General features: G+C 35.5%; 1 protein-coding gene and 1 long non-coding RNA gene across 7 annotated transcripts; one reads left to right on the top strand and one right to left on the bottom strand.

The window, feature by feature from the left end:
- Positions 1 to 1,084: 1,084 nt before the first annotated feature.
- Positions 1,085 to 3,915, bottom strand: LOC141610673 (uncharacterized). 4 transcript variants are annotated; one of them, XR_012528371.1, is made up of 5 exons: positions 3,579 to 3,915; positions 2,691 to 2,885; positions 2,506 to 2,598; positions 2,092 to 2,169; positions 1,085 to 1,928 (listed from the first exon to the last, which is right to left on the bottom strand). It is a non-coding gene; the product is annotated as an uncharacterized LOC141610673 (long non-coding RNA). The 4 variants fall into 4 exon arrangements; XR_012528372.1 differs by having other exon boundaries at positions 2,408 to 2,598; XR_012528374.1 differs by having other exon boundaries at positions 2,364 to 2,598.
- A 224-nt stretch (positions 3,916 to 4,139) lies between these two features.
- LOC141610672 (putative protease Do-like 14) lies at positions 4,140 to 7,759 on the top strand. 3 transcript variants are annotated; one of them, XM_074428883.1, is made up of 11 exons: positions 4,168 to 4,299; positions 4,526 to 4,651; positions 4,746 to 4,862; positions 4,959 to 5,026; positions 5,108 to 5,238; positions 5,356 to 5,425; positions 5,519 to 5,640; positions 5,875 to 5,995; positions 6,919 to 7,011; positions 7,209 to 7,333; positions 7,476 to 7,759. In XM_074428883.1, the coding sequence occupies exons 1-11, from the start codon at positions 4,260 to 4,262 to the stop codon at positions 7,588 to 7,590; spliced, it is 1,128 nt and encodes a 375-aa protein (XP_074284984.1). In that variant the 5' UTR covers positions 4,168 to 4,259; the 3' UTR covers positions 7,591 to 7,759. The 3 variants fall into 3 exon arrangements, with proteins under 3 accessions (XP_074284982.1, XP_074284983.1, XP_074284984.1); XM_074428881.1 differs by having other exon boundaries at positions 4,140 to 4,299; positions 4,746 to 5,238; XM_074428882.1 differs by having other exon boundaries at positions 4,165 to 4,299; positions 4,746 to 5,238; positions 5,356 to 5,422.
- Positions 7,760 to 13,310: the final 5,551 nt, after the last annotated feature.

Here is a 13,310-nt window from a genome sequence, read left to right on the forward strand (position 1 = left end):
GTCTCGTCATGGTTAATTATATCCATAATCCGACTATCCCCTCTTCCTGTTGTTTTTTTGTTTGTATCGGTTGTGATTTTGTGTTATGGATTGTCAATGAAGATGGAAGCACCGAGGATGTGAAGACTATTGGAAATTAGAAGAGAGAAAGAGCAGATGTAAGTGGTGTTACACTCCAAAAGAAGAGTCATCAAAATGGGTTGTCAATGAAGATGGATGTTCCTAAGAAACCTGATGAAATTGGAGGGTCTGACAGTGGAAGAGTAAGTGAAGGGATAATTGATTTAAAAACATTGAATAATGATCTTAATCTTGTAACTGATTATCCCGGTGAGACTACAATCAGAAAGTTTGAAGCGACGGAAAATTGCAGTGGAATTGGAGGGATTAGGCGGACAAAGGAAGCAAACACAGATAAGCCTCATGGGAGCACTGTCTGTTCGACAAGAAAAAAGAAATAACGGATAAAATGTAGTGTGTACCATTGTCCAAATCCATTGTTAGATACACTTCTTTAAATTGTTCGATACACTTTCTTACCTTACTAGATACACATCTATGACATGTTATATACACTTCTTTATCCTACTAGATACACTCTTTTACCTTTCTAGATACACATCTATGGCATGTTATATACACTTCTTAAGATTGCTAGATACACTCCTTTACCATGTCGATACACTCTCCTCTGTCGTTAGATACACGCTTTAAATTCTTTGATCAAGCCTTTACCTTGATAGATAGATACACTCTTTTAGATACATGTCTTTACCTTTCTAGATATATCTTGTGACGCAAACCGTAAAAACTACTTAGATACGTAAAATAATAGTCTAGATACGTAAAATATTACTTGAAAAACCAGTTTAAGTAATTTCAACAACTAACTTATACGTCATTTACCCGCAATTTGATTGGTTTATTACTTTATGCTTATGCATATCTAGTTACCATCTCATCCAAGCTTAACCTAATTATGACCATAATCAGTAATTGAGGACGCTCATTTTTGGAGTGTAAAACTTTCATTTGCATTTTATCGAAGATTTCAATCAAAAAATGGTAAAGCTAATATCACATAACAAAACAGACTAACATTAACAAAATCATAAGTTTGGTCGATTTCATTGTCACGAAAGACAAATAATTGTAGAATAATGAGATACACTCCTTTTAAGTTACTATATAAATATCTTTAGCTAACTATATACACTTCTGCAAGTTACTAGATACACACATATAGCTAGCTAGATACACATTTCTATCATGCTAGATACACTCATTTACCTTTTCTAGATATACATCTCGGATATGCTAGATACACTTCTTCACCTTGGTAGATACACATTTATGACATGCTAAATACACCTTGTCTACTTTCGTCTCATCGTCTTTGATCACTCAAGTCATACACTCAGTAATTCACTCTGGTCAGAAATCTCCTGCCGAAATAAACCTTTCCGAAAGCATATAAGGAAACCTCCTGCGAAAATTTCAGACACATGATGACAAGCATCTGAGCCACGACAACTTAAAATTCCTTTGCTCCATAAAACTAAGTGCAAGCATGGATACCAAGCCCGCAAAAAATGGAGAGAATGAGGTTTTCGTAAACTAGTACTAATAAAAATCTGGAGACGCTCTCGATACATGTGTAGTTATTGTCGTCTGAATCGCTTCAATAATCAGCGAGTATCTCCTCATCACTGCTTTCTGAACCACTGTGATCATAACCAGAGATTGTCACGGCACAACTGCTCTCACCAGATTGCCAGTAGTTATTTACTTGACTTGTTCTGAACTTATTCATCAATGACAAGGCCTTCGCCTGCAATTCGAGGGCCAGCCGCTTCCTCTTGAGGTTTTCGGCGTGTTTCAACTGCTGCATCTGCCTCCGCTAACTGCCTCTTGAGCTTTTCCAGTACCTACATTAAACCTAGTTAGACCATTTTGCCCATCTGCAATAATTGTCTGATACACTAAAAAATTCGGGATGATAACTGAAAACGGATAGCGCTTCAAAACTGTAATTAAAACTAAATGCATAAAAAACTGACTAATAAAGTTGCAGAGATCAGACAGCCTTACCGGGCTAGGACGTTCTGTATCAAGGAAAACAACCCGCAAAATTTGTTCTACTGATACTTGATCTCGTTGCTCCTCAAACTGCGATGAAACAATCAGAATGTGACATTAAGCTCATCTGCAATAACACTGTTGCCAGTTCTGAAAATTTCTGATTCAATTCCTACAGTTTACCGGCCTCAATAAAGAGTAATGCCAACAAACAAAAATGTTAAATATCCTCATGATGCAGTTATATGTTGTTATTTTCATACCAGTTCTATATAGAAGATTACATCTTAAACTAAAATGATGATCAATCCATGGTGTCAAACTTAACTAGCAGGTTTGAATCTTCAATTGTATATTGTGAAGCTTTCTATGTCAAGTTCAGCCTTTATATGTTATAAATCTTGCCATGCCGATGAGCCCAACAACCTTGTAGCATTCAGCAATGCGATCCACAAAGTCATCCCACGCCCCCTCCACAGATGCCAAATCAAGCAAATATGCAGCTTCATCAAACGCAATCTACACATAGGATGAGCAAAGTTCACCGCTATATTCACAGGCAGGTATTAAATACTCAAACTAACAAGAGATCAGTGGCATCATTATAGAACCTGAGCGAGCTCTTTTCCCTTATGTAGATCCACTTGCTTTCCTTCCTCACTCAACTTATTCTTAATGTAATAAATTTGTTCATCCTTCCATTCCGCTATTTCAGCAACTTCCAAATCCAGCTCATAACAAAAACGCAAACTAAAATCCGAACCTCAAACACTCGCCTAAATCCGGACACTTAGCTTCGTTACAAACTGTATACAATTTCACCAAAATCAAATAAAACAGTATACAATTTCACTAAAATCAAATAAACTAGCTCAAAACCTCAGCCGAAAATCTTCTACAATCTTCTTAACTCAAATCACCGAAGTCCACACCACTAATCAGAGGTCAAACTCTCAAATTCACGGCGTAAATCATAATTCAACACAAATCAAACCTCAAACACTCAAATTCACGCCATAAATCATAATTCTACACAAATCAAACCTCAAGCACTCATATTCACGCCAATAATCCTTACAAATCCAGCTCAGTAAACTTCCACAGCCTAAAACAAAATCGCAATAAAAATTCGATCATACCTACAACCGCGAGTGCAAGTATCACCAATAATCATAATGTATCATTACCACTTTCACTACCTGACCAACACTCCGACTAAATTCAGCCACTCTGCCTCCTCACAAACAGTAAACAATGTCAATGAGTAAACGTAAAATCAACTAAAATTGCTCAAAACTTCAGCTGAAAATCTCCATGTCCAATTCTCTTGAATCAAATCACCATATTCTTACTATTCCGCATCAAAATTCATAATTTAGCACAAATCAAAGGTCAAACTCTCAAATTTAGACTACGAATCGATCTTAACAACAATGCAAGTAAGAATCCGAACCTCAAAACAATCGAAAATCAAAATTCGGCAAATCATAAGATCATACCTACAACCGCGAGTACAAGTATCACCGAGAATCATAATCGTAGCAGTAGCAGTACCAGTTTCACCACCAGACCAACACTCACCTAAATCCGGACACTTCGCTTCTTCACAAACAGTATGCAATGAGACGCTTGGTAACAGATAACACCATGTCTGACGGTCGTCTGGAAGCTCCGACAGTTGGTAGCGGTGGTGGTAGTGGATGAGGGAGAAGGAAATCAGATGTGGTGGTAGGGGCGGATAAGAATGAGATTGAATGAAGTCAGGGCATTGAGTTTGGTGCGCGTGTTTTATTGATTTTGGGGAGTTCGCACAGTTCATACGGAACTTTAGTTCGCACCTGACCCCGACCCTATTAATATTCATTATAAGATAATTTGGATCACCTTATATGATTATGCCTATTATCAACTTATTTATGGATAATAATAACTTTATAATAATAAATATTTCGATCAAATTATATTAGATCGGGTCAATTTGAATTCAGGATTTAAGTTCGCATGTCGGATGAGGTTATTCAAACGGGTCAATTTTGTAAAATCTAGCTCCGTATGAATTAAATGGGGTGAGGGTGGGTGGATTCTTTATTATTGAATATTGAGGGACGGTGAGTAGAGAGAGAGAGAGTAAAAGAATAACAAGCAAACCTAGGTCTCCAGTGCGACGAACTCGTTTTCCAATGCCGTCAATCACCGATTCACCATCCTTAATATCGCAAGGTAACCGTCTGTTCCCGTTTTTTTATTCTTATTGTTTCTATCATCATAGTTAAGTCAGTGGAGGATCTTAGTATTTTAGTGTTAAATTATCATCCCCCATCCCCACCCACCTCAATGATTAAGCTTTAAATAATATCCGCCAGTGATTGGGCGGATTTAAACCATCACCCCATTAATCGTCTTACTTTTTTGTATACTAATTAATTTATTAATTTATATTTATAAGAATTGAGAAAGAAGAAACGTGGAGAACATGTTACGGGATCGAAAGCTATACTTGATAACTTAGAGATGGACCTAACTGCCAAAGCTTCACCTTGGCTCGTTTCCATCTTTTCTTATCACGTTCCTGGTTAGTTACAATTACGTCTCAATCATTTGTTTAACTTTAAATTATACTATTAAAGTAGCGCTTTTTATTCTTACGGTTAAATTTGATCTAATAGATGATATGGCGGAGCACGAAACAGGATCACAAATATATGTCTACAAAAAAAACCGAGGAGAGGAGATTATATTTAGGGGTTCTGGGATTATCGTAGAATGCGAGCAACTCGTGGGTGGTAAATATTCTAATATTATATTGACTGCTGCATCCCTATTTGAACGCACAAATGGCGTCTTACCTCATCAAGTTAAGGTTGATGTGTATTTATCAGACGGTAAATTATTTAAAGGTCAAGTCATTGCTTGTGATTTTCACTACAATCTAGCTGCAATCCGAATTGTATCCTATTTTCCGATACAAACGGCCACTTTTAAGTCTTTGGATGATACCCTTTCTATTTATCCTACTCATGGACTTCAGCTGCCTGGGCGTTCGTTTCAGATGCCTTCTAATTCTAACTTATTTAAGATTGTTCCCGGAACCAAGATTATTAGGCTTGTTCACAGTTATCAACCCGCGGGCCGTCTTTCTATTTCCTCTGGTGTTTTCAGGTATCGTACGGACACTTTATTTCAATGAAAAATGTTGGCTTAGAGATACTTCAGATTGTATCCTACTTTCCGATAAAAAAATGCTTTTCTTACCGTCTTTTCTTGTTTTTTGTTCAGTGATACTTTTAAGAGAACTTTATTGAATTGCAATGAGCTCTATTGGGTCAAGCATGCCAACGCAAATGTTGTAATTCGCTTTTCCTACTCTAACCTTTAGCTTCCGGACGTAGATGGTGCATTGGAATAGTTTACTAACTAAATTTTATATCTCGATCGATAGGATAGATGTGGGGGACCTGTTACGAACTGCTCTGGAGAAGTCATTGGTATTGGTTTTTATAGACAACCGTTTCTACCAGCAAACATAGTTTCAAGGTGGTGGGAGCATTTTAAAAGTTGTGGGTGAGTAATTGCTTCAGTTTTGTCATTTGAGTAATTTCTACAGATGGATCTCAGTCACCTTCTGGTGTATTCTGAGTGCATCCTATTTGCCATTTATTCATTTTTTTTTTCATTTTATAATTTACATTTCTGAATCCTTGCATGAAGATTTTCTGCTGTCGTTCTTTAATAAACGATTTCATATAATAATTTCCTGTTATTAACATGTTTATTGTTTCTAATTTATTGATGTAGGCAATATCGTCGACCTTGGCTTGGCGTGGAAGTTGCCAATCTTTACTCTTCAAATCTAGAGTTTCTGGAGCATTTTATGATGAAGTTCCCTAATATCTCCACAGGTGTTGTTGTGGCAGAGGTATGTTCTTGATCGTGTTGCTTTATCAATTTGATGACTCATTTCGTGGTAACTTAGACATTAAAAGATGAAGAGATGGGGAGGGAAAGGGGCTACACTGGTGTCCCGTGGTTCCAACGGGTCAGAAGTAAGATGGTTATGCTGAGCCTGGTGGCGGCAGGCTGGCCGGGAGAATGACGGCCTGGAGGGGAGGGTTTATAGCCGAGTATGGGTGGGGGAGGAGTTGTTTGGCCTAGCCGTAAAGTTGTAGAGGTGATGTCAGTATGTCACAATGGGTAATGGAGGACCAGAGGGTCAAACTAAAGGAAAAGGAAGAAAAGGATAGTTTTGTAATTTGACAGCCAATAATAGCAAACTAATTGTCGATAAGTAGCATTTCACGTAATATTACGTTCCTTTGGTGTCAATGGCTATGTCGGGCAGTGAAAAGGTGATAGGGTGGGATGGTATGTTGTGCATGAATACCTTAAACTTGTAAAGAGTAAGACTGTCCTTATCGCAAGTCTCTAGATGAGTCTTGAGCTAAGACTTGCGTTAGGGTTGAAGAGTTTTTTGTGGGTTTTGAGTTTAATTTTGGATTTCTTAGACCCATCTCAAGACTCGTGAATGTGAGTGAAATAGCGGATCCTATATATTATGTTCGAATGTTTTGACGAGTCTGAGGGATAAGGTTGGAAAATAAGTTTAGTCTAAACTGAGTCATAAGAATATAATTAATAATTTTGTTAGTTTAAGACTTATTTTGGGACTGGGATTATGATAGTTTAATGTCTAATAACTTATTTCGGGAACGCCTTTTCTATTTTTTCCCCCCGGTGCGGGTAGGAAGCTGATCAGGATGCTAAAACCTGCCATTATAATAAGTAGATTACTTCTGTAAGATTATGACCATGTATGTCTCTATCTAACCGTGGTTTAAACAGGTCACGCAGGACTCGCCAGCATCTTGTTCTGGCATACGCCCTAAAGATGTTATCGTAGAATGCAATGGGAAGGTGGTCTCCAGTAAATTACAGGTAAATTGACAATCTTTTTTTTATTTATGTAGGTAATTTATGTAGGTAGATATTCTCCTGCACAAACCTCTTCTAATGGTTTATAGATGGAAATATTCTCTTGTACACTTACTTAGCACTTCTTATTGAGACCGTTTCTTTAGAGACTTTGCGCATAATTTGTATTACTCCTGAACTCTTGCTTGTATATTTGTCAGTTTTTTGACGTGATCTGGGATATGGTTGGGAAATCAGTAGAGTTCAATATATTAAGAGAAAGTACCGGCGAAAAGCTCAAGCTAGGCTTGATTGTCGGAGATACTACCCCAGATCAATTCTACAAGTAAGTTTACACGTTTTTTTTTTTTTTCCTAATTAGATACGCATCTCTTTACGAACCTGATTGTGTATTTAGAGGCTACAAGTCGACAGTTAGCTTTAATAGCTTGCTATTCTAATAATAATGAGAGTTAATTACTTTTCAGGTGGCGGCGACCTGATTGGATAGCAATTAGCAAGAAGCAGAACATGCTTACCGTTACACCCGACGATTTTGTATGTTTGAGAAATCTTAGTCTCGATTATGAACGTCGATTATGAACGTATTATTGTGTGCTAGCGACTACTCATAGTGGTGCGGTGTGTGTATTTTTACGTATGAACAACCTTGTATTAACTAGATAACTAGGGTAACGGTGTTGACTAGCATGAACACTCTGTCAAACAGTCGATCATCTATGCATTGTTTTAATTAGTGTTCTCCTGACTACATGTACAATGTCCCGCCGCTTTATATAGTTATGCAAGTATCCGGTTTGAATCCAGATTGAACGATTCTAAGGAATGAGTAGATATTTAATAAGTGGTCAGTGGTAGGGCGAGTATAGCTATCAAACGAACGAGTAAAGATCATTATTATTTCTTCTAAAGAAATGTGAGTCTATTACCTCTTTAATACTCCCACCCATTCATTATAATCTTCCCATTTGGTTTTGGCACAATACTTTAGGAAAAGTATTAAAATATGAGTAAAAGAGGTGTGTGTGGGGTTGGTGATAGGAGAGAGAGATGAATTATTACTCCGTAGTAGTTAAATAAAGAATTGTTGGGCCAAAACATAAAGGAAAGTAATAAAATAGAAGTAAAAGAGTTGTGTAGGGTTTGGTGATAGGAGAGAGAAATAAATAAAATAAGAGTAAAAGTTTCTAAAAATAGAAAGGGGAACATTAGTTGAATAATCTGTTTCGGGAAAGAGGGAACATTATAGTGACTGGGAGGGAGTAGTTCGGTTCATTTTTACTTTTGAATTTGATCGGATGATCGTAATTTGATATAAGGGAAAAAATGCTTAATAGTGAAATGAAAATAGATAATACGGAGTATAATATTTCTCATCCTCTCCCCCAACAATATCCTTGAGAGTTGTCACATGATAATTAAATACTATTCAAATTAGTATTTTAATGGTATTTTATAGAAGATTTAGCTAGTCATAAACTCATAACTATATTGTGTAGATAAAAACATATTTCAACGTGAAAATCGGCAATTTGGTAAATATGATATTTTGAAAATTGTATATATAGTTTGAAATCTAAGAAGTCATCTTGTGCAACACCAGACTCCAAATCATCAGTTTGAGTACTAGAAGAGCCATAGAATAGCTTGTACTCATCAAAAAGATCAATTGCTTTTTTGTACACTTGCTATGTCAGCTCCTCATCTTTGGGTGCCCCATAAATATGATTGAAAGTAAGTTTTAAGCCCAATAACTTCACCGAAGGATCAAGAATAGCACCCATATACACTAACACATTCATTTTCTCTACATCCCCTAATACTTGTCAAATTTCTTCCTCATCTTACCTGCCATAACTTTAAAAGCCTCATTTTTACTTTTACTCCACTTATTTAATTGTTCAACCACACGAGTATTTAATTGTTCAACCACACGAGCAATGTAAAAAAGAGAAGAATTACTTGTAACATATAACGAACCAGAAACATCTTCTGTCAAGTCTTTAAAATCTTTCAAAAATGTTACCAATGATTCTACGATAATCCAATCATAGTCACTAGGACAACCAGAAATCTCAATTTCCTCTTCAATTGGATTGCCAAATTCATCTACAAACTCAACACTTGAATCAACCTCATCACCACAGGGATTAATGAGAACATCTATATCACCAAATGCATCCTTATATTTCGAGGGGGTTTCCAACATGGTAAATGTAGAATTTCATCTAGTAAAAAAATTATAAACAATTTTATTAATTTTGTTTAAAATCAATATATATACTTAAAAAAGGAACTTTTGGAGCGCTATTATTGGCTATTGCTTTAGAGTGATTTCATTGGCTATTGCTTTTATTGAATAAATTATATGTATAAATAAAATTTGTAAATTATTTAGTTATAAAATTTTGAAATAAGATAAATATATTAGTACTTAATAATTGTAAACTATTAAAAAGTTATCTACATAAATCGGTAAAAAAAATATAATCTAAAGAACTAATTTGTTTAATAAAAATTAGAAAATGGGCATAAACAAATTTGAGTAGAAATAAAATACTACTGGTGCCTCATGTTAGTATATACATATCGATTCTTATGGTGTTCCAGAGTATATCATTGCCCTACTACCGGATTATTTAAACGGTCTGTCAATACTATTACTAAAGAAATTGATATGAGTATTTGTTTTACGTACCATATTTATCTAACGCCGTTTTATGATTTCATCTAAATATGTTGATTGGTATTGATATTTTGATGTTCATCTATCACTTCCTTAGGGTAATATTATTGGTGTTCATCTATCATTGTCCTATCTACTATTGGATTATTTAAACGATTTATCAATGATATTAGTAAAGAAATTGATATGAGTATTTGTTTCTCCTAATAAGTGTACTATGTTCTACGTACTAATAATTTTATGTGTTCCTAATAAGTCTTTTATTTATGAATGTGGAAAATATTGATTATATTACATAAATTTAATAGGATGCGGAAGACTGTCCGATCCTATGGTGCAGCAAATATGGGAAGTTGGAGGGGGGGGGAGTGTGATGTATTGGAGTCCAATAAAACCGGTATGGGTGTTCTAATTAGGGACAGCCTGGGGTGGGTAGAAACTAGCAAATACAAAAATAGTTAGAGATTGTAAGCGATTAAACTCCATATCATGCGTCCATCCATTATGCATCTCTTTTCCATAATTTATTTTTTTCTCTAATTTAACCCTTTTATAATACTTTTAATTAATAATTAATGATTTGCCTAAAACTTAGAAATAAGGCCTTATGCTTTCTCACTCAATTTCAATTCAGTTCAATTTATGCCTTTTTTTTGTAATCTAATTTATATTTCATTTATTCATTTGTTTTCATTTGTTGTGGTAGTATGCAAAACATGCCCTCTGACTCAAAACGTTCCTCCGATTATAGAGCTACCTTGAGACTTTTAAAATTGTAAACTAATGAAAGATTAAATAATACAGAGTATCATAATTAAAAACTCAGGATTGGTTAAAAAAGATAAAGATTACATTACAAGACTTTCAATTTAAATGCTAAAATTTTGTATCAATAGGATACTGCATACTCCGTATCATTCTGTACAAATATCATATCCAAAATTTTGAATATGAAAATTTCGCAAATTTGAGGTTTCTTTATTACCTTTGCCGGTATTTTCATCATCAATACATGCATAGAAAAGTGGACAAGATATGAGACTACGGGGTCAAATTAAAGTCTATACAATGATTTACTATTTCTCAATATTCGCTATGTCATGGTGATTAGCAGAGACCAATGAAAGTGGTAGTTGTGGTGACTGGTGGTCGGGGTTCAAATGATATGGGAAGATAACTCAGAACGAATTTTCTCTAATATGTCACCAATTTATTCATTCGATGCTTATTCTCAATGATTAATATATTATATAAAAGCAAATGTTCAACCTATAAATAGTTATACGGAGTATGTGGTTTAAATTGGGTTAGTTTAAAGCCCAATTAGCTTCAAAAAATTATATATTAACACAAGCTTATTTAGTCGGACTATTTTAAATATGTTTTAACACCAAACATTTTACAAACTGGTTTACTCTGAAAGAGTCGATAACACAGTCGCACTCTTCTTCACTCCCTCTGTCTCATTGAATAGTTTACATTTGCTTTATTTTGTGAGGAGAAATAAAGTAAATGTAAACTATTGACTGAGATGAAGGAAGTAGTATTTTATTAAATAAAGTATGCAAAACACATATAACAAGGTCTATAGTGGTCTGTAGTCACTGTAAAAGGCTACGTAGACAACAATCTCTTGATAATAATCAAAAGCCACTGTTACGATATGACCCGGGCAACGCCCGGGCTTGAACACTAGTATATATATATTTCATGAAATTACTCAATTTTTTTTATTAGTTTTATAGCTCAATTGTTTTTTCTAAAAATAAAAACTCTATAAATACCGCGCATTCATTGCGCGGGATCTAAACTAGTTTATAAGTAAACATATAGGAAACAACATAATACATAAAATCACATTGCAGTATCACAATGTATCAACAATTAACCAAATGGGTTTGGTGTGGTGGTTGTTCACCTCATCCCTTAACCATGAGGTCAGGGATTCGATCACTGCCTATGAGAATGGAGCAAACTCTTTGGCCAGCCGTTTACCTCTTCGTGAGAGCACCCGCGGCGAGGGGATTATACACTGTTGTCGACGGTGGACACCCCGGTTTACACCAAAAAAACAATGTATCAACAATTGCAAAACAAAAGCAGAATATTAAAACAAACCCATTAAAAATATATGTGAATTCAATCAATCGCACCAAAAGGTAATACAAGAAATTAGTGAATACCTTGGAGAGTTCGGGTATTGCGTCGTAGAGGTTTTGTTCGACGAACAAGTTCCAAGGCGAAAGGCCGAAGGCACACTAGTATTTTTCTTCAAAAAAGTTAATCAGTCGGTAGCAGTGGCGTATCCAGGATTTGAGTAAAGGGGGGGGCACAGTAAGAAAAAAAAATTTGCGGACAACATTTATACATTAAAATTCAAATATCGTCTTTTTTTTTTATTTTTTTTTTATTTTTTTTTTTTTTTTTTTTTTTTTTTGTCACGTGAGGGCACGTGCCCCCGCCCCCCCCCCCCCCCCCCCCCAAATCCGCCCCTGGTCGGTAGGGTTTATAATTCTTCCCATTCACGTATAAAAATTAGAGTATTATAGAAAATTCACTTCAGGTCATGTTTATTAAGTTCAGCTCACTTAATTCAGCTTAGTTTAGTTCAGTTCAATCTAGTTTAAAATAGATAGCGTGTGTTATGAAGAGACCTGACCGTCAGTAACTCCAATATAAATATTATATAGTTTTGGTTGAAACATGTTTTGTAAACTATTAAAAGGAAAATAAATGAAGCTAGATTTCCAAAAAATATAATATTCAATAATTATTTTGATTTGATTTAATGCATATATGTAATATATTTAGGGTTATTTTATGGCAATAATCCAACCTATTGCTCTTCTTCCTCTATTAATCCAATCTATATTTTAACCCATATTAATCTTACCTATACACTCATCTTTCTCACAATACACCGGGTAACCGTTTACTTGTTTGTCAGGTCACACTTTACCAAGAAAAAAAGAAAAAAAAAATCATTAAAAACAATAACAACCTTTTTAACTCACTGCCCTTCCTTTTCCCTTCCCTTCATCCCTTCATTGTTCATTCTCATCACCAATCTGCAAATATCAATAACCACATTTGAAGTCTCACCACACCGAACCCGGAACCACCACCGAACCGCACACCCTACCCCTTATCTGAAGTCTCATCCTGTACACACCATCGATCCACACTCCACCACCGCTAAATCTCCACGCCCTACCCACCTTTTTGTAATCAAACCATTCGCCCCATCCACATATTGAAACATTATCTCCAATTTTCTCAATTTTTCAATTTCAAGAGTTCACATTTTGAAAGTCTTCATTTTTTTTTCGAAATTCTCGTACTGTACTTTAGGAATTGGCGATCGAAACGGCCGTCGTATACTAGATTGTGAATAGTAGTTAATGACCGGTTCACCGACGCCAATCTTTGCTCAATCGAACCTGGGTCGATTTGGTTCGGAACTTTATCAATGGCGAGCTACGCCGATGACATACTTAGTGAGCCGGTGGATGCTTCTGAATCCTCTAATGGCGATAACATTTTCGTCACCGTCCGATTTTGTCCGTTGAACTTTGTACCACATCGCATTAGGATTGTGATTATATGAGTTTTGTCT

This window comes from Silene latifolia, chromosome 11 (assembly GCF_048544455.1).
Source record: "Silene latifolia isolate original U9 population chromosome 11, ASM4854445v1, whole genome shotgun sequence".
Lineage (NCBI taxonomy): Eukaryota > Viridiplantae > Streptophyta > Magnoliopsida > Caryophyllales > Caryophyllaceae > Silene > Silene latifolia.